Source organism: Crocodylus siamensis, chromosome 9, assembly GCF_052110815.1.
Source record: "Crocodylus siamensis isolate JL-2025a chromosome 9, ASM5211081v1, whole genome shotgun sequence".
Classification (NCBI taxonomy): domain Eukaryota; kingdom Metazoa; phylum Chordata; order Crocodylia; family Crocodylidae; genus Crocodylus; species Crocodylus siamensis.
The window spans coordinates 4,582,889-4,606,278 of record NC_143403.1 but is presented as its reverse complement, the minus strand read 5'-3'; the positions used below and the strand labels follow the sequence as shown (position 1 = coordinate 4,606,278).

General features: G+C 43.8%; 1 protein-coding gene across 3 annotated transcripts; it reads left to right on the top strand.

Moving 5' to 3' along the window:
* The first annotated feature begins 3,009 nt into the window (after window positions 1–3,009).
* MTHFSD (methenyltetrahydrofolate synthetase domain containing) lies at window positions 3,010–22,119 on the top strand. Of its 3 annotated transcripts, none has more exons than XM_090063218.1 (8): window positions 3,010–3,065; window positions 3,557–3,663; window positions 4,544–4,657; window positions 5,639–5,752; window positions 8,721–8,811; window positions 9,630–9,742; window positions 9,974–10,099; window positions 19,875–22,119. In XM_090063218.1, exons 1-8 carry the CDS (start codon window positions 3,029–3,031, stop codon window positions 20,403–20,405), a joined length of 1,233 nt encoding a protein of 410 aa, XP_089919344.1. In that variant the 5' UTR covers window positions 3,010–3,028; the 3' UTR covers window positions 20,406–22,119. The 3 variants fall into 3 exon arrangements, with proteins under 3 accessions (XP_089919344.1, XP_089919345.1, XP_089919346.1); XM_090063219.1 differs by lacking the exon at window positions 4,544–4,657 and adding an exon at window positions 4,385–4,498; XM_090063220.1 differs by lacking the exons at window positions 3,010–3,065; window positions 4,544–4,657 and adding exons at window positions 3,076–3,196; window positions 4,385–4,498.
* The last annotated feature ends 1,271 nt before the right edge of the window (window positions 22,120–23,390 follow it).

The window sequence follows — 23,390 nt, the reverse complement described above, 5'->3', positions numbered from 1 at the left end:
AACATCAGCTATCCGTTGGTTTCTTGAGTTGTGATTTACCCCTCACTGCAGTAACTGAGCCTCTTAAATCTGAAGGCTTCGCCCCGCAAAGTAGAAAAGTGCTAGTTCCCTCATTGCACAACTGGCTGCCCGAGGCTCCAGGAAGCTCAGGGACTTGCCTGAGAAGCATTCAGTGGAGCCGAAGTCCTATGTTACTGCTCTAACCAATGCACCATCCTCATTCTCTTAATATGTGCCATCTCCAAAGGGAAGGTGAGACATGATCCAAGCTGTAGGCACCCACATGAGGAATGTATGCCTATCACAAGGTATCTTTCCAGAGATTATGTGGCTAACAGATTTTTTTATCAGAATGAAAGAGTGGTTGTAAAGCTGCTCTTCAATGGGGCCTTGTCCTAAACTCTTTACAAGGGACATAAAATCATGGGGAATCTGGCCTGAGTAGGAAGGGAAGGTTCCCAACTTCAAGGGCCCAGGCCATATGGGTGGTCTGCTGATGTCTGGATTGAGTCCCTCTAACCTCAGCCACATTCTGCTTTAGTGCAAGGGGTTTCCTAAGTGTATCCTGTTGTAGGGCCTGGGCTGTAGCTGCTCTTACTGAAGTGAATGGAAACCTTATCAGGAACATCAGTGAAAAGCCCAGGTTGACAGCGGTTGTAGCTGTTGGAAAGCATTTCACCAAACGCGTTCACTTAATCCATGTCCAGAAATCACCAGGTGAAGTACACAGGGGAAAGGTTCCAAGTGAGCTCATTTCTTCTACTTGTATTTGTACAGATTTATCCCGGGGAAAGGCTATGCAAAATCAACCGCAGCAGCAAGGAGAACATCCACGTCTTGTTGCCCAGCAATACATCTGTAACTCTTCAGGAAGGGAGCATCCTCATTTGTTCTGCTTTCTGGTTGGCACAGCAACAGTCAGCTCTGACTGCGATGTATATCAGGAGTATCCAAACCAAGCAGATTAGAAACCAAATGCATAGGACAGTCACTGCCCCAACTCCCTTTAACGTCAACCTAGGTTTCATTGTTCCCATGACCTTTCTCTTCCACTCCATTAGACAACATTCACATTCTTGAAACTGGCTTCACAGGGTAATTTTTTAAAAGATTTTAATTCCATACATAATAAATATATATGCTGTTTAAAAAACATTAAATAGTCTATTAACTCTAAGTCAGGATATTGCTCTTCTGAGTATGAAATTCAGTGTCAACTTTATAAATTACTCTATTTGTAACACGCTGGCTTTAAGGGGGAGAATAATTGCTCTGGGATTCATTTTTTTAAATCTGTTTTTTTTTTTTCCAAATACAGCACACAAGCAAAAGAAAGGCCGTGTTATTTCTATAACCTTTTCAGGCTATACTGGGCGCTCAGTTTTAAGCAGACAATCCCCACCTCCTCCCCGCCACCCAGTGCTACCTGCTTTGAAATCAATGGCACAGAATATCTCTTTGTATATGTAATCTGAGGAAGTGTATCACTGTTGTTCACGAGTTTGGGCTGTGCAACCATTTGTATTGTGCCTTTTAAATCTGATCTAATCCCCAACTGCAGACTGCCAAATTATAACATAGCACTTGCCCACCAAAGAAGACATTTCAAAAAAAGAAAATGGAGCCAAGAATATCACATCCAGAAAGTCTCCAGAGGCTACTTAATTTAAATGAAACATTCCACTAAGAGTCCTTATTTGGAATATGGCAAATTCAGTAACGACCCTCTACAGCCTCGACGCCTGGAAAAAGGTCTGTGATCTCCGTCATCCTGCTAGTTTTGAGCATTACACAGCTGCTAGACTTTGGTTACGCTCAGGAGCGGGAAGGGGTTTTAAAGCAGAACAGAACCCCATTGACTTCAACAACATTGAACCGAAATGAAAGATTTCAGGATCGGGCCCAGAAGTTGGTGCGTACATCAGACAAACCCGATACACGTTCCTCTCGCTTTATGCAGGTTCCGTATGTACGAATTCACTCTGATGCGATGACCCTTTTTAAACCAAAAATTCATGATCGGCGAGGTCCATTCACTCTTATGGGATGGGTGCAGTGCATTGTGGGAATGATGTGCACAAAAATATAGTCTGCCGTGTGGATCTGTGCTGCTCGCTCCTTGTCCGTGACACGTTTTAGTTGTTGCCACCCCACTTATGGTAACATTCGCCGCCACCCTGTGCTCGCATGTACTGTCAGCTGTCGGCGAGTCCCAAAACTGTCCTTAAAAGTGGTAGAAACGGGTCTGGGGGTCAGTAGGGCCGAGGTCTTGGAAGGTATCCCCAGTTGTTACATTGTAAAGTGGGTTCCCTTTATGCGAATTCGAGTTATGCGCTGGTTTCCAGGACGGCTGGTATTGCATAAAGCTGCACGCACACTGGTGTGGAAACAAAAAATCAGGAGGAGCTGTGCATGGAGAGCAGCTGAGCTTTTCTTTAATAAAGGATAAGGGACCTGGAACCGGAGCGTGCCTATTTTCTGCCTTTATAAAGATCCCTGGCCCGTCCCTTCTGCACTTTGCACGCTCCCTACCCCTCCTTCCGGGCCCGGCTTTCCAAGCTGAGCAGCGACGTGGAGCTGCTGTTATGTCACACGAGCGTAGCAGAAAAATGGCCTTTTGCTCCGAGAACTGAGCAGGGGGTGTCGATTTGACTCCTGCTGCAGATTGCTCCGTGGATGACCCGGGGGGTAGCACACACCTAGACTCCTGGAGGCCCCATGCTAAATTTTTAGTATGCCCCCCCCTTGGCCAACGATAATGATTATAATCATCATTAGTTTCACCATTTTGGGCAGGGAGCAGAAAGCAGAGCAGCAGATAGGGCAGGGAGCAGACAGCAGAGCAGGAGCACGGGTCCCTGCAGCCTTGAGAGAAGGCGGGGTCAAGCCTGGGCTGGATGCGATGACGTACTAGGGCCCGCTCGGCACCGTTCTTTGCGCACGCGCACGCGCACGCGCGCTCCGCGAGGCCGTTTGTCCTTCCCAAGCCGCCGTAGCCGGTGAGGGCGGGGCGTCCACTGGGCCCCGCATGGAGGCCGCGGGGTGCTCGGGCGCCGGGGAGGCAGGTGGGAGGGGCGCGTAGCAACGGGGCTGTTCTGAGGGGTTGGTTGCCCAGCAACGGGGCTGATGGCATAGGAACGGGGAGCTTGGTGTCCAGCAACGCAGCGTTCTGAGGGGACGGGTTGCTTAGGAACCGGTAGGAGGGCTGGTTGCCATAGCAACGGGGTATTGTGGGGGGGGCTGGGTGCATAGTAACGGGGTGCTCTGAGGGACTGGTTGCCCAACAGTGGAGCGGGTTGCTTAGGAACGGATGGGGGGCTCTGGTTGCCTTAGCAATGACATGTTGCAGGTAGGCTGCTTGCCTAGTGACGGGGCAGGTTGCTTAGGAACGGGTGAGGGGGCTGGTTGCGTTAGCAGCAGGGTGTTGTGGGGGGCTGGGTGCCTAGCAACGGGGTGTGCTGAGGGGTTGCTTGCCCAGCATTGGGGTGGGTTGCTAAGGAACAGATGTTGGGGTGTTGGGGCCACATCCTCACTGCTCCTCCCACCCCTGGCGCAGGCGCCGCCTCCAAGCAGAGCATCCGGGAGAGGATCTGGGCCTACCTGGAGGCGAGCGGCCTGGCCGAGTTCCCGCGGCCCGTGCATCACCGCATCCCCAACTTCAAGGTATCGCACTGCCCTGGTGCTTGCTGCGGGGGTGACGGCTGCCAGGCCGATGCCGGATGCGGGCACAGCCAGGAACGGGCGGAGACGTGTAGTCATGGGCGCGAGAGCTGCCCTTTGCTGGCTCAGCTTTGCTGATCCCTCTCGCCTGTGTCGTGGGCGGCGGGCTCTTCTGCATTGCTTCATCGGGGAACATGCGGCAAAAGACGTCCGTGCCGTTATGCCCATTTTGCAGAGGGGGAAACTGAGGCGTGGCTCACCTCCAGCTTGGCCCTGGACTCGCATCTCCAGGGGTGCTGTGGGGTGCCACCGTGCCCTGCTGCTAAAATAGGGCTGTGTACGTGATATGCAGGGGGAGCTATGATGGACAGTGGTGGCTGCCTCAAAACAGCAGCCCTCATCGCTGGGCAGGGTCGGGGTTGGGGAAGGATTTCATGTCAGAAGTGGCATTTAGTGCACTTACTAAATATTGGAGTATATTCAGGCACTAGGGTCTGTAGCTTTGCGATCATCCTGGCCTTTCATGCGCTTTGTGGATGAGCAGTCAGCTCTATAGCTCTTTCTCTCTGCCAGAGCTCCTGCACAGTGGTCACCCAATGCTGAAGGCTCGATCATGCCTTTAGTTGCGGGAAATAAAGCAAGGACTTCAGTTTCATTGCCCGCAAGACAGCGTGAGATCCCTGTATCTGTTCTGAAAAGTTGTGCTGTTGTTTCATGAAAACAGGGCGCATCTCACGCTGCAGCCAGGCTCCCAGATTTACCAGAATTCAAAATGGCCAGGACTGTTAAAATAAACCCCGATGCCCCCCAGAAGAACGCTCGATTTCTAACACTGGAAGTAAGTGAAGGTATTATTTTTGTTTCTTTTGTTCTCTTCATGCAGGGGTCTCACCAGGCTTGTCAGGCTATCAAAGAGCTTGAAATATTCAACAGAACACGTGAGATTAAAGTAGACCCTGACAAACCATTAGAAGGAGTTCGACTAGCAGCGCTGCAGGTAACCGAATCGTCTCTGCTAGAGCACTATAGGACAACAGTGCTTGAACTGACCACGTCATCCAACGTTTGCATTTTTCTAGCACCTTTGTATAAGAACCTTAAAAATGCTTACCTCCCAGTGTCCAAGTGAGGAAGAGAAATGGGTTTATTTTTTGATATTTTTACAAATGGAAGAATACAGCAAGTTGATCATGGAAACAAGAACAGAACCCAGGAGTTCAGCCTTCTGCTCCAACCACTAGATATATTCCCTCTTCTGTGTGTCAGGTAGCTGTAAGTCATTGGGATACAGTTTTTACTTTACCTTTTTGTGCTTTTAAAGATTGAACTCATTCAGTTCATGAAAGGTATTACTGATGCAGTTGCTTGCTATGAGACAAAACAACACTTGGTGACTCCAGAGGCCTTTTACAGGGCTTTAAACCCCTGTAGATTAGAGAACACAGGAACAAAATGCTGCTCAAAAAGCTGCTGTATTGTGAGTTGTATCAAAATATAAACTTGCAGTCCACGTGTTTTGCCCCAGAAGCCCACAAAATCTGATTTGAAGCTGCAATATAACTTTAAACACAATGTATTTTTTTCAGTAAGTCACATTTTAAAATGCCTAATAGGATCAGTGTGTCACAGAAACTAGATTCCCCAGATCTCCTTTTCTCTCCCCCTGGCGTCCCGTCCTGCCCCCCCATCGCTCCGCCCTGGTTTCACTATAGAGGAAGATTTTTACATTTAAGTTGTTAAGCTGCTACATTTAAGTAAGAGACAATGAGACAGACTTCCCAGATATTAAAACTTATTGGAAAGAATTTGTTTTCAAGCCTTGCACACACAAGAATAAATGTTTCTGTCTTTTTACCCAGAGAAGGTTCAGTCTTTGTGTGCTCAAACACATGAAAGTAAAGATGACTTTCTACCATGTTTAAAGAGAAAAAACTCTTCAGCTGACTTGTAATTCAACTAATGTTTTTTATTTTCACAGGCAAGGAAAACTTTGTTGGTCCCAACACCACGTCTGAGGACAGGTCTGTTCAATCAGATTGTTCCACCTCCGGGAGCAACTAAAGAGATCCTGAGGAAATGTGCTACCTCACAGGTATCAAACATGGGAGAGACTGAACCAAGGGAGGGAAGGGTTGATCTTACATTTGCGGTACAGGGCTGAGGATAAGAACAGCTAGATTAAACCTTCAGCAGCTCTGACGTGCTGCCTTCCTGTATAGAAATAGATATAATTCTCCTTCATTTGTTTTGTTTCTTTTGCCTGTACATTTTTTTTTTTAGGGATGACCTGTCTTTTGCCAGAGGCTGGTATCACAAAGCAGCACAAGGCCCCAGTCTCTAGACACTGTCGTAGTGCCAAATAATAAGAGAGCCAGGTTCCAAAGGGTTCTTGTAACTAAAGCATGGACTCTAATTACATGCATTACAGTGAGCAGCTTTTTGAGATGGCATGCTCCTAAAACTTAAGGGCTGCATCCAGACATGCAGGGGCACATGCTTGCACCAGTGCAAATTACCACAGCACATGACCCTGCACATCCCCTTTGTTGCAGGACAGATTGTCCCACAATGGGTAAATTACCCCTGCCCAGATCCTCCCACCTCTTTAGTTAGGCAGAGCAGTCTTATCTAGTGGCATGGAGCAGCAGGGACACAAATCCAGCAGCATGGAGACCTGGCTGGACAGCCAGGCCTCCATGTGTGCCCAACGCATGTTTGTTGGGCATGTGCCGCGCCATTTTTTCTTCTGGTGGCTTTTTTTTTTTTGGCTACCAAAAAATCCCAGTAACAAACTTTGGCTCTATGCTGCATTTTTGCAGCATGGGGAACGTTTAACATTTGCCACGTGTGTTTTGTGGTGCCACAAACAGGCTTGTGTTGCCACAAATGGCATGTGCTTGCACATCTGGATGTGGCCAAGGAGCCTAATAGATAGTTTCTGCGTTTTCTTGCCTAGCCAGTTTTATGATTTTTTTTTCCCTAAGCCTGAAGGGAAACTTTTATTTCTTTTTTTTTAACTTGTTGCTTAATCTAAGTCATGCATACCTCTGATTGCATGTGAAAGGGCAGATTTTTTACCATCTTGACTCTTAGGAAACAAATTAAGTAACATGCACTTCAACTGATGTGCAAAAAAAAAAAAAGTCCATTCTAAATGTACGTGGTTTCCTGAAGTGTAACACAGTGCTTTGCTGCCCTCTCGTGGTAAAATGTCATATACTATAGCTCCATCAGTAGGTCAGATGAAAAAACAAAGGATTTTCCTATTTCTAGTATCTAAAAATCTAGGTACTATATCTGTCTGACTGTCTATTGAGAGTTACTATGTATAAATGCAGGTTTTTTAGTTAATTGGCCAATCCTGGTTAAAAGTGGGGATAAAAAAAGAGAAAAATGTTAAGACAGTAATCCAAATGCAGATTTCCTTGAATAATTCTGTATATAAATTTGGGATGGAAAACATGTGAAATGCAGAAGTGAACTTCTCCGTTATGTTTATTAATCTATTAGGAGTTTGAATTTTTAACCTATGTTATTCGAAAGAACTTTCTCCTGACCTTCTGCCTAGCCTTATACCAAATTTTTGATCATGTTGTCATGGTGATGCCTGTATTTTCAGACGAACTTGAACTAGCAAATAAAATAGTAAGGCTTATAGAACACCTTGTATTTAGAAAGGATTGTATAAAGAGTCCTCAGCACACTGATGTAAAGTAAACTTTATTCTTTTGATATTATATTTGGAGAGTCAGCCACCAAGTTCTGGTCTCACTGGGCTTTTTTCTATTATTAGCCTCAGCTTAGGATAGAAATCAAGATTCATAACTTGAGTCAATGTGAAGAGGACCCATTCTGTGTTCCACAATCTACAGCCATTTTTAAGAATGAGTTAAAATAGCTCTTATCTTGAGTTTTAATGTAAAATAAAATCTAGTGAAGAGAGAATTAACCATGGTAAAACTCCTACTTCTGGACACCCATGCTGAGATGCCTTGGGGTGATTCATAGGTGTTAATTGCCTGTAGCTCCAGCCCTGGTCTAGTCTACCTCCCTCTCTGATGGCAGAGTTATGCCACCTCTGCTAAATGGAATAAAGCTTTGCTGACTGTCCAGCAACTAGATGAAGATGCAGGTAGATACTCTCACATCTTCTACCGGGTACAGTGGTCCATTCAACAGAGCTAACAGCTGTGTATAAATGTGCATGTGCTCTCTGGATTGGCCATGGCAACTATTGTCCATACCTGCAAAAGGCAAACAATTAGAAACTTAGCCAAAGTCTGTCTAGAACATGTGTGGTAGAGAGAAGCTAATTGTAACAAATAGCTATTATTTTTTGAAAAGTTCTGAGTTTCCATTCATCTGTCCATGACAGAGACGGGCTGAAGGACCGACAGATTGACACCATTATGTCAGAGGTGGTACAAACACCAAAAAAGTTACAAGGAAGGAAAGCAGAAAGTTCAGGCCCCCCTGGAGCCCACATTTATCTTTCCACACAAGCAATATTTTTAGTTCGGTGCTGACTGTCTGGCAGTGGGAGACAGCTGATCCAGAGCCTACTCCTGACACTGCTTCAGAAACGTTTCTGGTATGACCTTAGTGGCTCCATACCTTACTTTCCGCAGCTGAAGTTAATGCTTCCCTCTTTTGCAGAGGCATCATGAGGCTTAATTTAAGAATGTAAAGTGCTTTGAATTCCTCATGTGAATGGGGCCATTTATTATTAAGTATTGTTTGCTGAGATTTCCAACCCTAAGGGCCTCAAGTTAGTTTTTGGAATCCAACTCAGGCTTTCAGCACCTTCAGCTTTCCCACTGAACTATGCCAGAATTGCCTTCTTTTTAGAAGAAAATTATGTTCCAAAATTCTGACTCTGATTTGCTAGTAATTTTCCAGACATCTGATATTTGTCTGTATAGGGAAGGGGCATTTCAGAGCTTGGGCATTTTATTTGCTTTGAGCAACACAGGTTTGATTTTTTTTTTTTTTTTAATTGTTTCACTCAGTCAGGAGCAAGGCCTTACTTGCTACTGTAAGATTGCATGTTTGTTTTTCAGGGGGTAAAGGATTACAGTGTGCCTATAGGCCTGGATGCAAAAGTGAAAGTGGACCTGGTTGTTGTAGGATCAGTAGCTGTCTCTGAAAAAGGTAGGGACAAAGCTTTAATTTTGCTACATATTTTGAGTACAGTCCTTCCTAAGAGAAGACTAGTAGTCTCATCCACCTCCTGAAAACTGGTGTTAACATTGCAAAGCTTTTGCAGGCTCAGGGAAAGGTGTTACAGAACACTAGCTGGTGCAGTTCCCTTTGACTGGGCTCTTCAAGGAGTCTCTGTGTTCTCAGCCGAATGGGTTTGGGGGCCGATCTACTCCCTTGCTATTAGTAATAGTCCCATTGAACAAAGCAGAGATGTGCAGGACATGGACAGCGTGAAAGACTTGAATGGCAGCTGCTTATTCCGTACCTATTTGAGAAAATCAAAAGAAGACCTCAGTGGGCCAACTAACAGCTCAGCACCTTTCATCAGCATTACTATCTCTTTAAAAAAAGGCATTCCTCTTTTTATGTGACCTTGGCTTTCCTCTTTGTATATGAGTTAACTAACACCTATTTTCCAACTCTGCTGTGCAGGTAAGTGCTCACAATTAGCATTGTCTGACAGCAGAACTCTGATTCATTTGAACTTGACTTTTTTTTGAAATGTTGGTTTTTCTCCCCATTGTTCCAAAACTCTTTTTTCCAAACTTCCATCAACTGGAAGCTTTTAGAACTCTATAGCTACTCCGTGAAACCAGCTTTCTTCTTAGTTTCACTGCTAATTCCCAATGCAACGTTTGAGCACAAAAAATGCACGCTTCCAATAGGTCCTTTTGCAGGCTGCCTTTTAACCTGAATGCTACTTCGTTATTACCATGCCTCCTTCTCTGCTGTTCTTTAGTATAATTATCTCTCTTTGTACATTTTAGGCTGGAGAATTGGAAAAGGGGAAGGTTATGCAGACATGGAATATGCAATGATGGTGTCAATGGGAGCAGTCACAGAGGACACACCAGTAGTTACTATCGTTCATGACTGCCAGGTAAATTAATATGTTAATTTTTGAAGGACTCTTGGTAACCGTTCAATAATTTCAGTGCTAGGAGTGTGTCAAGCAGTTGGTACTGCACTTGCTTAGTTGCATAATGATACTGTCTAGAATATAGATCAGGAGTTGGTTTTATCATCTTGCCTTAATGGAGAAAGTTTTGATATGCAGTTTTGGTGGGTTTATCCTAATTTCTTACCATGTTGCTTTCCTTTCTCGTGTTAGGTGGTTGACATACCAGAAGAGCTGCTTGGAGACCATGATTTAACTGTGGATTATATCCTCACTCCAGCGAGAACTATTAAAACCAATTGCAAACGATTAAAACCAAAAGGAATAATATGGCGGAAGGTAAGTTACTTCTGCTGAAACAGAGTTAATACCGAGCCCTTGTCTCTCCTGTATCTCACCAAGTCTTGTGAAATGCTTATCCCTCGAGTTTTCTATGAGATTTACACCTCTCACTGATGGACAGACACTATGTCTAGTGCTGTGAATATTCCTGCAGGTCTTCTTAGTGATGCTGGTGAAATTTGAAAAAGAAAAAGTAACCAGAATGGAAAAGTTAGTGATTTTTCCTCCTCTAGTAACCTTTGAGCAAGTGAAAAAAATGTTCAGTAGACTGTGCAAAATTTCGCTGCCTGTTTCATTTTGAGGCTGTTTCAATTCATTTCAAGCTTGAAACAGGGAAATCAAAACAAAATGAAGGACTTCAAAACAGCCTCAAAACAAAACAAGGGCAATCAAAACATTTTGAGTTTTGAAGCTAAAGCTGGGTTTGCCTGCATGGAAACAGAAAGTAAGGAGAGGGACGGGGAGAGGGAGCTGAAAGCGGAGGAAGTACAACTCTGGTATTAACTGTGACTGTTTGGCTGCCTGAGATGCTGCTGGTGCTACTGTGCTGCTTACTAAGTTATTACCTGTTGTAATTTAAAGTGGTGGACCGAGCTGAGGTGGTAGGAGAGGAGGTGACTTCCACTGAGGCACTACTATGCCTCATGTAGAGGCCCCAGTGCCAGTGAGGGCATGCCTTACACACTCTCACTCACTCACAGTCACATATGTCACAATTTTTGCTTGTCAGCAACCTCAGGTGCAGTTTCCCAGAAAGCCCTGCACCTGTCTCCTTGAAACATGGCAGGCTGCATGCCCTCAGAAGGGGCTACCATCCCTGCTGTTTTCATCCAAATCTGCCAAAAAATGACAAGGTTATAGGCAGTTTCGTGCTTCCCCATTATAGCCTATGGGCGAAACGTCGAAACAGCAAAACAGTTTCGATGAAACGAAACGGAACAGTGCTTTTGAAACTAACGAAACTTGAAACTAAACACTGTCCCGTCAGAACAAAAGTTGAAATGACACGGTGCTTTTTTGCACAGCCCTAGTGTTTAATAAATGGAATTAAAAAAGAACATGATGTCTCACGGTTGTATACATGGTTGTTGCAAAATGATAACTGCAAAAAAAATTGCCTCTGAATCCAAGGTTTCCCATCCTATGGAATTTAGCGTAATATCTAAAGGCCAAGATCTTCAGCTGCTTTCAACTCTCATAGCCCTACTGATGTCTTGGGAACTGTGACAATATAAGCAATATATTTTTATCTCCTGAAAGTTTCTTGAAGTGGATTGTTTGTTTTCTTGAGACAGAGGGCTGTTTGCCAGTCCACCTTGATGGGGAAAGTAAGGGTAAGTTTCATGAGTTAGTGTTTGGGACATTCATTTTTGGATAGCTTGAATTAGTTAGGTGTGGGAATTACTTTATAAGTATGTTAGAGTTCCTGAATAACACAGGAATGGTTTTCCAGATATTTTCATGTGTTAACACGCTGTTCAGACTTGCAAAAAACTAAAAATTGTCCAACAACAGCATACACCCAGTTTCACTGGTGTACTTATGAATGATTTGTGTGAAAATTTATGCTGGAAAGTGATTTAGATTTCAGAACTATAAAAATAGAATTACCAACAAAGTTATCCAGTTAACTTTGCTTGATGCAGGCATGAGCAGAAGTAATATTGTGTGACTTGAGTGATAGCTTGTCCGCTGTCAATAATCAACTGTTGTTCACAGAAGCTAGTCAGGAAATGCTCATAAGTAATGAACCCATTAGTAGAAACCCAGATCTATTGGGAAGTCTTCCGTAAACAGAAAAAGGGCTAAACGAATAAAGACATTTATCTGCAACAAGTTATTCCACTAGTTTTATTTCTGTCTTGAGGACATTTCTGTCCAGGTCAGGATCGAGGTAATAAAAACACCTTTTTATGCTGGTGTGTTTTCACAATTAACGTATTGTTACATTTCAGTTCTCTTATAATGTCATTTAATGTAATTGTTTAAAGGCCCAGCTCTCATGGCCCATCCGTCTTGCCAACTGGGTCTTTGATCACTCTCTTCCTTAGTGTCAGAATTCAACCTCAATAAATTGCCTCACTAACATTTTTCTCTACAACCCTTCACAAGCCAAATCTGCAAAAGTCTCAAGAACACATAATCTCGTGAAGGGTCGCTTTAATCTTTTTGCTGCATTTGACACTGTCCCAGACGAGACCAGTCTGCAGCCAAGTACTGTATCAAAATGGATGTTGTCTTTGCATGACTCCTCTTTTTTTCACTTATCAGAAAGTGAAAGAGGGATTAAATATCAGCTATATACAAGGGCTTGGGACAAAGGGTTGCCTTAATGCATTTCCATATATTTGCATTTACAACCTGATCAGATATATTTAGTAAACCATCGTGCTCTGATTCTCTGTCCTAGGCTGTTCTAATTCTCTTGGTCATGCTCACATGGGGATGCAGTTATTGCTCTTCCCTTTACTCGCTTCGTTTTCTTATTCTGTTCTTACTACAGTGATGACAGTGGTGTGTGTATACATACATTTCAATAAGGATATGACTGTTGTGCGTGTTTTCTCTCTTGCTCTCTTAGGGAAAGAAATATGTGCAGTGGAGTCTTGATATCATAGGTTGCTTCTGTGATTTTTTTTTTGTGTCTTTGCTCTTTATTGTTCCATATAATTTGTTTCTTGGATTCAGTGCGTCTCCTAGCTTTCACCGAACAGCTACAGTTATTGCTGCTCCACTGCAAACATTCCTAATAAAGGGCCTGATAGGCTAGTGATTTTTATTGACTGACAATTGGGTCCCAACTCCATTAAGTTCTGTTATATTATTCCTAACAGTAAAGTTAGAAAAAAAAGGTGGGATGTTTTCAAACCCCCACGCACAACACAAGAGGAAGCTGTTACTTTGTAGGTCTGTAGGAGTTGTCGTATTAGTGGCAAAAAGGGCCCAAAGTTTCCTAATGTCTGAGACTTATTCTCCTAGTCCTCTCAGTAACAGTTACCTAATTTTTCAAATGGTTGGTACACACAGCTCTTTCAGACTTTGAAGAAAGCATAGGTACCGCAAATCTAGCCATTTGGGGCTCTCACCTTTAGGGTACACCTTTAGGAAGAATTAGACACTCTACATGTAATGGGAGCTCTCAGCATTTTACAGATCAAGCCTTTATTCAGATATTTGAAAACCTTTTTCTCAGTTTTAACTTTAAAGGACTCAGCTCTGATAATGAAGGCACTAGTCTGTGTTGAGAGAAGCTGGCAGCTCAGGTCAAAAGGATTTGAACGACAATGGTAAGAGATTGCACTGGACAAAGTGGTTGGGGGCAAGAAAAGAATTGGGGTGAGGAAGAAGATATTGAGGACACAATGTGCTGAAATGCTGTAAATTAGTGACAGGGAGCTGCCATTCCCTACCACACTGTACATCAGCTGCCATGATGAGTTGGAAGTTGAAGAACAGAGAACAAAGGTAATCTGTGCACTTTTGTCCTCCAGGGTAGTGGTCACTGTCCGAGCCACCGCTACCGTTTAAAAGCTAAAAGAACAATGATCTTCAGGATTATTTAATGGGGCACATGCAGAATCATTACCTTGTGATTTCAGAGGCATCCATTTGAGTCAGGGCTGCATGCAGTCTTCTCAGGTGGGAGGTCTAGTTAATCTGCAGGTTTCAAAACTATAGGGCTTTATTTTGGCTTTTTAATGGTGTGTATATGGTTTCTTGACTCCAACTGCAGCCTTTTCTCCTCCTCCAAATCCTGGCTTTACCATCCCATTCTCCTGTCTCTGAGCAAAAAAATAAATTAACTAAGAGATAGTGGCTAAAACAGCTCTGCTATTAGGCAGGATGTTTTGTGAATAGAAGGTAGCTTAACTGCATCCTTAAGCTGTGTGGTGTGTAAATCACCTTGCAAGAAGAGTTCGTCCTTCAGGAACATGCCTGGATCAAGCAAAGACAATGGCTTAAGGGCTTATTTAAAGTAGAGTATGCCTGCTTGCAAACACCGGACTTATGCTAAGCATCGCCGTGGGAGATGTGCTTAATTTAGTGTGAAACTCTTAAGGCAGGTAGTCATTAGCAAACATGCCGTGCTTTCAGCATGGGCTCCTTTGGAAGCTTCTGTGCCAAATAAAGAGCATATGTCTTGAACTATAAATGCGGTGCTCAAGCATGTCTCAGGGTTGCATACCATTTCTTTTAACTGTAGGATAATATAATGTCTTAGATCCTTAACTAGTGTGAACTGGCATCACTGCAGGAATTATGCTGATTTATATCAGCTGGGAAGCTGACATGTTTCTGCCACAAACAGCCTTCAGCAACACCCTGTGACTATGCCTAGGATTTGTTGCAATGAAAAGAAGTATATTTAGTGCACATCTCTGAAAAGGAAGTGTGGAAGAGATGTTGGGATTTTTTTCTCAAATAAGTGGTTGTTTTAAGGGCTTGAGAAGTGCATGTATATGCTTTAATTGTCTAACAGTGTATTGCAGGTACAATCTGATTTATTTCTTCTTTTGCTCATGACACTTTAACGCTGGTGTAGCGTTATTGAGTTTAAAAAAAGCTACTGCTAACGCAAGTGTAAAGAGAATCGTACCCAACCTAACAATGCTAGGTTCATCAGAAATATTTACAGAAATTAATTTGACTTGACTTGGCATTCAGGTTTAGCTTTCCAGAATTTCTCAGTGCCCTTGCAGGCTAATTGGAGCTGCTAGGAGCTGAGTGATTTTTGAAAATGTGGCTATCTATTTAAAGGCAAACTGAGAGCTGTTCTCTGCACAGCTCCTATGGAAATCTAGTCCATTTGCATATGATACGGCTGCATGCATGAAATTAGTATTTTCCCATTACGGTTTTTATGGGCAGCTGAGGCTTTTATCTGTAACTGTACTTGCCACTTAGTTACTATTATTTGGTTGCTTGGGCTATTGATTATATGTTTTGATCCATTGGGAGAGCAGAAAGGTAGACAGTTGTTAAAGCAAAGCACTGTATTTTCTGGCCTATAAGATTATTTTTTTACCATCTAGAAAGGTGATCTAAAATTAGAAAGATATAAAAGGTACATTTTATACGCTGACTTTACTAACAAAAATAATTGAGATCATTGTAATACGAGTTGACCAAAGTTCAATCAAAATCATATTTTAAAAAAATTTCCCACAATGTTATTCCTTTGTGGGGAGGGGGTTACATGCTAGAAAATACGGTAACAGCATAAAGGCTTCCCTGGAAGAAAGAAATGAGGGATCCTTGGTCTCATGTTTAGGGGAGGGGTAACAAATGGCAGAAATTGCTGAGGGACATCCTGCTCTGCGTCAGAAACCGACAGTATGTAAAATCTTCTAGGCAAAATGTACAAAGCCCTCCCTCCTAGCCCAGAGTTACTGGGAAGCGATTTGGTAGGTGAGGGACCAGATTTTGGTCCCAGCATGCTCTGCTGCAAGCCCATCAACCTCGATGGGCTTATTTCTTCCTTCCCCCAGTCTTGCACTGCAAAAGCAATGAGCATTTTGTGCCAAAGCTGCTAAGTGCCGAAGGCTGTTTGGAACCTCACTCCCATTGACTTGACTTGTCTAGGCGGTTTTGTAAGTCCTGCCAGGCACTCATCTGCATCTTTAAGCATCTCTAGGCCTCTGTAAATCTGGCTCTTTCTGCTTAGTCCATCGATGCCATTTCACTGATGAGTTCCAAATGTGGGTTTCTTGAGTCCTGTCTCCAGAGGGACCTGGCAGGCTTCATGAGTTGCCAGCTCCCATAAATATACCCTCAGATTGTGTGCACATATTTGGACATTACTGGCATGTATCTGCAGCTGGCCCATTCCCATTGCTCCGGCTGTGTCTGGGCCATTCCAGTTACACAGGTTTAAAGACATTTGCACCAAACACAAGCAGCTGGCTAAGTGTCCTATATAGGAAGAAGCAGGCCATGTGCTGAGTGCTTGTGTAGTGAGCCTTGTGGGCTGGGAGAGGAGGGAGGGAATGTATCCTCCAGTATGGAAAGAGATGTATGTATAAAATCACCCCTTGGTAGAACTATTTCAGCTTCTTAGCTCCATCTGTGCTAGGGCTGGTGGATCTGTTCAATGCTAGACTGTCTGCTTTTAGTCTCATTTCCCCTCTGGGCAGGCAGTGTTCCCAGATCAGAATGCACTGGTATATATATGTGAAGCCTTGAGAAAGTAAACTCAGCTCCATCCTTAGGATCCAGCACTCACCCCACCCTCTCTATATGGCTTCTCCCTCTCCCCCCATATCAAAGCTGCACTGTCTCTGCGACCAGGGGGACCTGTGTAACTTTGAAAGCAATGCTTGGGTTGCTTCAAAATGCTGTAATAGTTTGCAGTAGTCATAGAAGGGCAAGCACATCTCTAATTTTGCCCAGTAAAATATTTAAAATGTTTTTATTTATCAGGGGACTGACTGCCTAGAAATGGTAGAGACCCTAAGAGAATGAGCTGTTTGGGTGGGATGCTCTGAGTAGTTCATCTGCCAAGATACAGCCACGGTGCTGAATCAGGTGTCTTAAGTGCAGTCTGGATGTTCAGGACTGCATTCAGGGAAACTGGTATTGATGTTCGCCATCCCAGGAACTCCCTGCAGTCCTCCTGCTTCCGATGGAAAAGGAGGGGATTCCCCTTCTGAACATTTTTTCCCTGTAGACCATTGTTTGTATCCTTGCTGCATGTGTATAGGCACCCCAGAGGTCCAACTTCCCCCGTCTCCTGTATCAGACAGTGCCAGAGAGCGGATGCTGGAAGGCAGCATGGGCAGGGTATGGCCACGGTGTTTCCACTGTTCCTCTCCCACTTGCAGCCTCCAGCATTTTAGGTCTAGCCGTAGGAAGGTTAAGTGGCCTAGTCTGGATAGCAAACAAACCTGTGTCAGTCTGAATTGTATCCCAGCCCTGTGTTGTAACTACTGTAGGGGGTGGGGGGAATTAATGAACAAGGAGACAAACCTACAGAGATTTTGGAAGAGGGGGAGAATATTTCAGATTCTCTCCACTTCAGAATAAATCGTTGCAGTCGTCTACAATTTACAACACAAAAGAAGCTTTTGCATGAGTATAATTAGCAACATATTGTCCCACCACAGGAGAATTCTCTTTGTCTGCTGTGTTACAACAAAGCAGAGAGCTCGTTTCCCTGCTCGGCCAGAGACACCCGCCCTCCCCAAAACTGGCTTTGAACAAGTATGTTGAAATCCTAAACCAAATCTCTGGCTCTCATTGGATTATTGACTGAAGAGGCTTGGAGGGGGATTTAGAAGTACAGGACCCCCCTGAGGTCCCACGGAAATCAATAGCGAGACTCCCTGGGACCAAATACGAACAGCACCTGTTCTTTGAGAGAACTCCTTTCACCTTGCTTCCCACACAGGGTGTGAGGGGGCCAGCTGGCAGCCGAACCAGTGTGGGTGGTAACATATGGAGAGCCATTTGAAGACAGACATCTCTTCAGGGTTTTGCCAAGCCCCAGTAAGAAAGGTGGTTTGGGGGTCAGGGTTAGCTGATGTATCTGCAGCTTCATGAACTTTTCATCTCCGCAGGTCTGTGCCATGCTTATTGTCAACCTGAGTGCCAGATCTGCTGGCTAATAGTACAAAAGCTGGAGGGACTATCAGTAGCGTCTACAGAGAGGGTTGAACTAGGGTCTGGGCAGTGCAGGCCTAGCTCATGGAATTAGCTGATGATGAGTTCAGAACATCAACTTTTATTTTTTGTTAAAGAGTTTCTAGGCATTAATGACACAAGGGGCTACATGTAGAGGGCACAGGGCAGCCTTATGCAGAGCTGGCCAGGCTCTCTTCACGTGCAGCACTGGCAGCACAGTGGCTGTGTTAGCCCAGTGCTGTACCTGGGCTACTGGAGTTTGCAAGCTTCTTAGCAAGGATTACCCAGGTGCAACTAGCTTCTCCCTAGGTTTGCAAAGAGCCAAAGAATATCTCTAGCCGCTACTCTGAAACGTCTGCCACCGCCCGGAAGAGTGGGACCCGGTCCGCGCTTGAAGGCTTCTGTTATGGGCGTGCCCGGTGCCACGGTCAATCCTGAAGGGCTTGGGAATTCTTTCCCCGCTACAATGCCCACCCCACTTGCTCAGCCCGTATGATGGGGTTGAGGGTTTGCCCTTGGTAGCATTGATCTTTCTAAATAAAGTTTCTGCACGTATGTTTTTGAGCTAAGTTTAACTGTGGGGTGAAAGAAACCATTACATATGCTCCGTAATAAGATGGGCTTGTTTTTTGGGTACAGGAGTGATTAGTTACATGAGAACAGAAAAATGTTTTTCCTGTTTGGTTTAATTAGCATAGAGCTTGCATTTCACATGGAAACTTGACAGTAGACAACAAATGTTCCTCATTGTTAGCCAGGAAAAACAAAGTAAGATGGCTGCATCCATTAGTTTGATGTCTTATCACCCAGCGATGGAGAGGCTGCTGTCAGCTTCAGCAGCCTGAGTACTTGGCTGAGAGAAACAAGTCTCTCCAAGAACCACCAGAGTAATAACTCATCAAAATCTTAAAATGGCATGTACCTTCCAGAATGCAGAGACTCCCAGAGCCCCAGAGGAAGCACTTGCATCTCTAAACCAGCTGCCAGACTGCATTGGCTTTTAGAAGAATGACTGTACAGCAACACACAAGTTTGCTTGCGTTTAAGGGCCCAATTCCAGCACCTTTACTCTGGGTCGATACCGTATAGAAGAGAGGCAGCCTCTTACAGCTCGTTGTCCCCATTCTGTCATCAGCTCGTCTGTGAGCTATTAGACTGAAATGAGATGAAACCACGCCTGTCTTTGGTTTCAGCCTGCAAGTAAAACATTCAGGTTTGCATGATTGTTACTGAGAAAGCTGCCTCTTCTCTACCAGTTCTCTTGCCACACCTGCTGGGTGCTGGACCCTCTTCCCTTGCTCGTTGAGCTGGGGTCAACAAAAAGGCCTGCTGCCCCTCGAGGGTCTGCTGGAAGGTGGGGGTCCTGCCTGTCCACATGCTTAAAAGGAGCAGCCAAGCGTGAAACGTTCCTTCTCCTCCCAGCCACTGCCAATGTCTTTGCTAAGAGCCAGACCACATTATTTGGGAACTAGGGAACCATCAAGTTTCCCGTCAGTCACGGAGAGCAGCCTGTGGTATCACGGCCAACGCTGGTGGGATTCAGCTGTGAGAGTGGGAGTCTTTCCTGAACAACAGCTTATGAAGCGGTTGGGAGTGTAAGAAGGGAGAACAGGTTGTGTTTTTTAACTCAGGTGCTCCTACAGGTGAGAGAACCCCTTACACACATGCACACACTTGCTTTTAAGGACTAGAGGGAAAGGAAATGCATGGGAACACCCAGGCCATAAGAAAAAGGAGAAGGTGCCTCTAAGGGGGAGATGGGTTGGGAGAAATCATTACCAGTGTTCCTGCTGGGTTCTGAGAGAGTAACAAGGAGCCGTCCAAGCTTTGTATTTGGATTTCGCTCACTTCATTGTATTCGGATCTGCAACCTAACTGTTCCACCAACAACAGGGACGTGTATTATATTCTGAGTCCAGCACCTCTCAGTTTGTTGTCTGTTTTCTGGTGGACCTACAGCATCGTGCAGCCTGCAGAACGAGTGACTAATGTTTATGTTACATGATAACTTCAGAATCAGGCCACCCTTGGGAAGTTTGAATGCTCTGGGCATTTTGATTGATGCTGACAAAATGAGATCAGGGTTGGGTCTGACCAGATGTCTGCGGAGAAGAGAAATCTCAAATGTGCTCATATTTTCATTTTCTCTTAGATCAGCTACGAGATTCTCGGGAAAATCCCCATCCTCAAGAATCTTCGCTACAGAGAGAAGCAGGCAGGGAAAGATGTTACCCTCCAGGACGAACATCCAGATTTTCCAAATGCCAGCATACCAGCAGTGCTAGAGGAGACTGCCAAGACTGAGAACACGAGACCGCACACAGGGACCAGCCCTGCCCACGTTGGACACTGTTCTGCTGGAAATGATTCCTTAAGTGCCAAATCAGATGTGCCTGGTGCATTCACTACTGTGTATGTGGGTAACCTACCTGCGGGCACAAGAGTGAGCGAGTTAAAGAGCACTTTGCGAGAACTCCATGTGACCCCTTTGCGCCTGAATTGGCAGGGAGCGCAGCACAGAGCTTTTCTCGATTACAAGGATAAAGTCGCAGCTGAGAGCGCTGTATCCTTTTTGAAAGGCTTGAGCCTGGGGGGTTGTACTTTGCGAGCTGAGCTGGCCAAGAATCAGAGAAGCAAAGGGCAAGTGGAAATCAACAGAAACCTAGCTCCGCAGGGAAAATAAGTGTGTTTTCATTGTTTAGCAAGGAGTCAACTTCTTTTTTTTTTTTTTTTGTTAAAAGATCTCAGTCCAGGGTCTGATTCTGTAAGCTAAGCAGTAATAAGCACTGGTATGTAAAAAGCCAGCTTTACAAACAGATTGGCCTTACTAATTTGCAGTTCTCACTTACCTTCTCTAGTTATGCAAATACACATGCAAATCAAATATTTGCATATGCTGATGTTAAAATGGCCATTTCTGCCCACAGTTAACATATACGCTTGGGGATGAGCAAGTAGGGTTAGATGTGCTAGGGTGCATATTGATTTATACTCATGTCGTGTTAGACAGTCTGATTGTTGATAGCCTGCATGCAGGTAATTTTAGTCTGATATCTGTGTGCTACTATAGGGGGCCAGCAATGAATGGTACGTGCAAAACTGCTTTTGCAGATTTAGAGGCAAACGTAAAAAATTAAGCCCTGGGGTGCATGGTGCCCAAGGCATCCAAAGTGTAGCTGGGCAGGATTTCTACCCCCCCCCCCACCCCAAAAAAAATCTGACAATGGAAGGAGGCTTGATTTTTGGCTTTGAAGATTCTAATACATTTTTGACAGAAGTGGAATCTTTTCAGGGAAAATGCTTTGTTCTGTTGGAAAGCCTTTTTCCATTAAAAAAAGACATGTTCAAGGAATTTCTTTTTTTTGCCAGTCAATGCCAGTTGACCCCACTGGCATAAGAGCACTCTGACCCTCCCTGGAGTCATGTTCAGAGTTCCTGTACTTTTTCTAAATGTTGTACATCTTATTCTGGGCTGGGAGACAAGACAAACATCACTTACCCTCCAAGCAATTTTAGGTCCCTTTTGCATGTTTGGATAGGTAAGCAGCATGGAATTATTTTTGCAGATACTGGCTGCTCTGATGATTCTCTATACTCACTGTACAGTGAATATAACTCTGATTTAACTGGCCCTACATTAGCATAAAATTGATGTGGGGTACAGGAGAGGCAGGATGTACAAATGCTGTTGGCAACTGATCAAGCATAGAGTTGTTTGAGAAATTACTAAGATAGTAATAAAGCCTATTCGTTCTATGCCTCTATCGCCAGTACAGCATTTCAGTCTTCCTCTGTAACCATGATGTCAGGTATTGATATGGGTTGGTAGTTCCAAGTGTCTCCAGGAAAGTTATTCTTTATATGAAGTGCTAGCTTGAATAATAGGCTTTGCAGACATCCTCCAAAACTCTCTTGTGTAGAGTAAATCAGAATTATGATTGGTTTGGAAAGACTTTATTTTATTCTATATTTTTTAGTTCCTTATTCCTGAAAAACAAGCTGAATTTTGGCTGAACTAGCCTTTCTGAACAGAAGCACTTTTTGCCATTGATCCTGGGCAGAAAGTCAAAATAAACATTTAAATGGATATTTTACTTTTTTGAAAAAAAAGTCTGACTTGGAAACATTTTTCTTTGCCAAAGCATATTGCTAAGTATATTTTAAGCACATTATTATGCCTCAAGGGGAGACCTTTCGTACAGTATTAAAGAAAATGTTCTCAGGGCTATAGTATGTTTGGTGCATAAGGGTTCAAAGAAGACATTGCTTTGACTTTCTGCAGTGAAAACAGGTGTGGCTGCTGAAGAAATAAAATTATACTCTCCAATGATGACTCTCTTCCTCACTCAGAATTATTTTCACTGCTTTAAAGAGTGAATTAAAATCATTACACAGCACTTCTCTCTGGTTTCTTTTTTATGTCAAATTGGGCATTTTAGAATATGAGAGGTGTGTTTAAAGAAATTATGGATGGAGAATTAAAAATAATCTAATACCCTTTTTCCCCAAATTGCTATAAATGGTGTGACTTCAGACCAGTTTATGCTCTCTCGACCTTCTGTAACCCTGTTGGCTTCAGTGAAGATGACTGAATGTAACAGAAAGCTCTGTCCATAAATGCTTCAGAAGTAATCCTTCTCCAAATTGCAGTCAACCACTGCCAACTTTCTTTTTCTGCATTTCTGATTTTGACATCACACTTTAAGTTTGTGGTTGTTCCTTATTCTACCTCATCTACCTGAACATCTGTAGTTACTTTATCTAAAATAGTTGCTGAGTTTTTAATACTTTCTACGTAACAGTTCTGGGGAGGGAAATGTATATATGTGGAATATGTTGTATTATTTTTAAATCTGTATTTGGAAGCATTCTGGGAATTAAGGCTAATTTTAACACTACTTTCAGTAATATGGCAAATCCCTGTTGTTTTGAAAATTACAACCCCCCCCCCCCCCAAAAAAAAAACCAGAATTTAGTTTAGGCTCAGCTTTATTTCAGAACAGAGAAATGTATTTAGAGTTCACCTGCACTTGGCGTTAGTACAGAACTTGTGATGCACACAAATAGCTGTCTTTCTAGGATGTAATATCCAGGTAGTATGTCCTGGCTTCTGCTCTTCTGGCTCGCACAAAGCCTGCAGAGATCCTGCTGTTTGGGTTTTCTTATCTGTGCAGCTGTGCTCCATATCTGCAGCCTATATTCAGTCCATGCCTTAGAAGGTAGGTGTCCATTTATGTGCATCTCTTTTTTTTCAGTCTGTTCCTTGCTTTGTTCTACCATAAGTATTGCAAGATCAGATATTGCAGCAGTTATTGAATTAATAGATTGGCCAGTTGATCCCTAACCAGACCCCAGGCAATCTGTTAACCAGAGTCAGCTAGTGTTAGGTCTGGTTAGTATCAGGAGATAAACAGCCTTTAGTTGAAACATCAGGATCCCACAGATTTAGCTAAGAATGAACAGTATGCAAACTATTCATTCGTTCTGTACATGGAGTGGGATGGGATGATTGTGCAGTTGCTTTGCTGTCCTTCCAACCTTTATGATCTCCATTGTCAAGATGCATAACATTTATGGGACCTTGTCTTTACAAGGAAAGCTGGAGCTGGCATGGGCTTACTAACATGAGAATAAAGCATAGTGAAGACAAAGTAACTAGTACTGATTG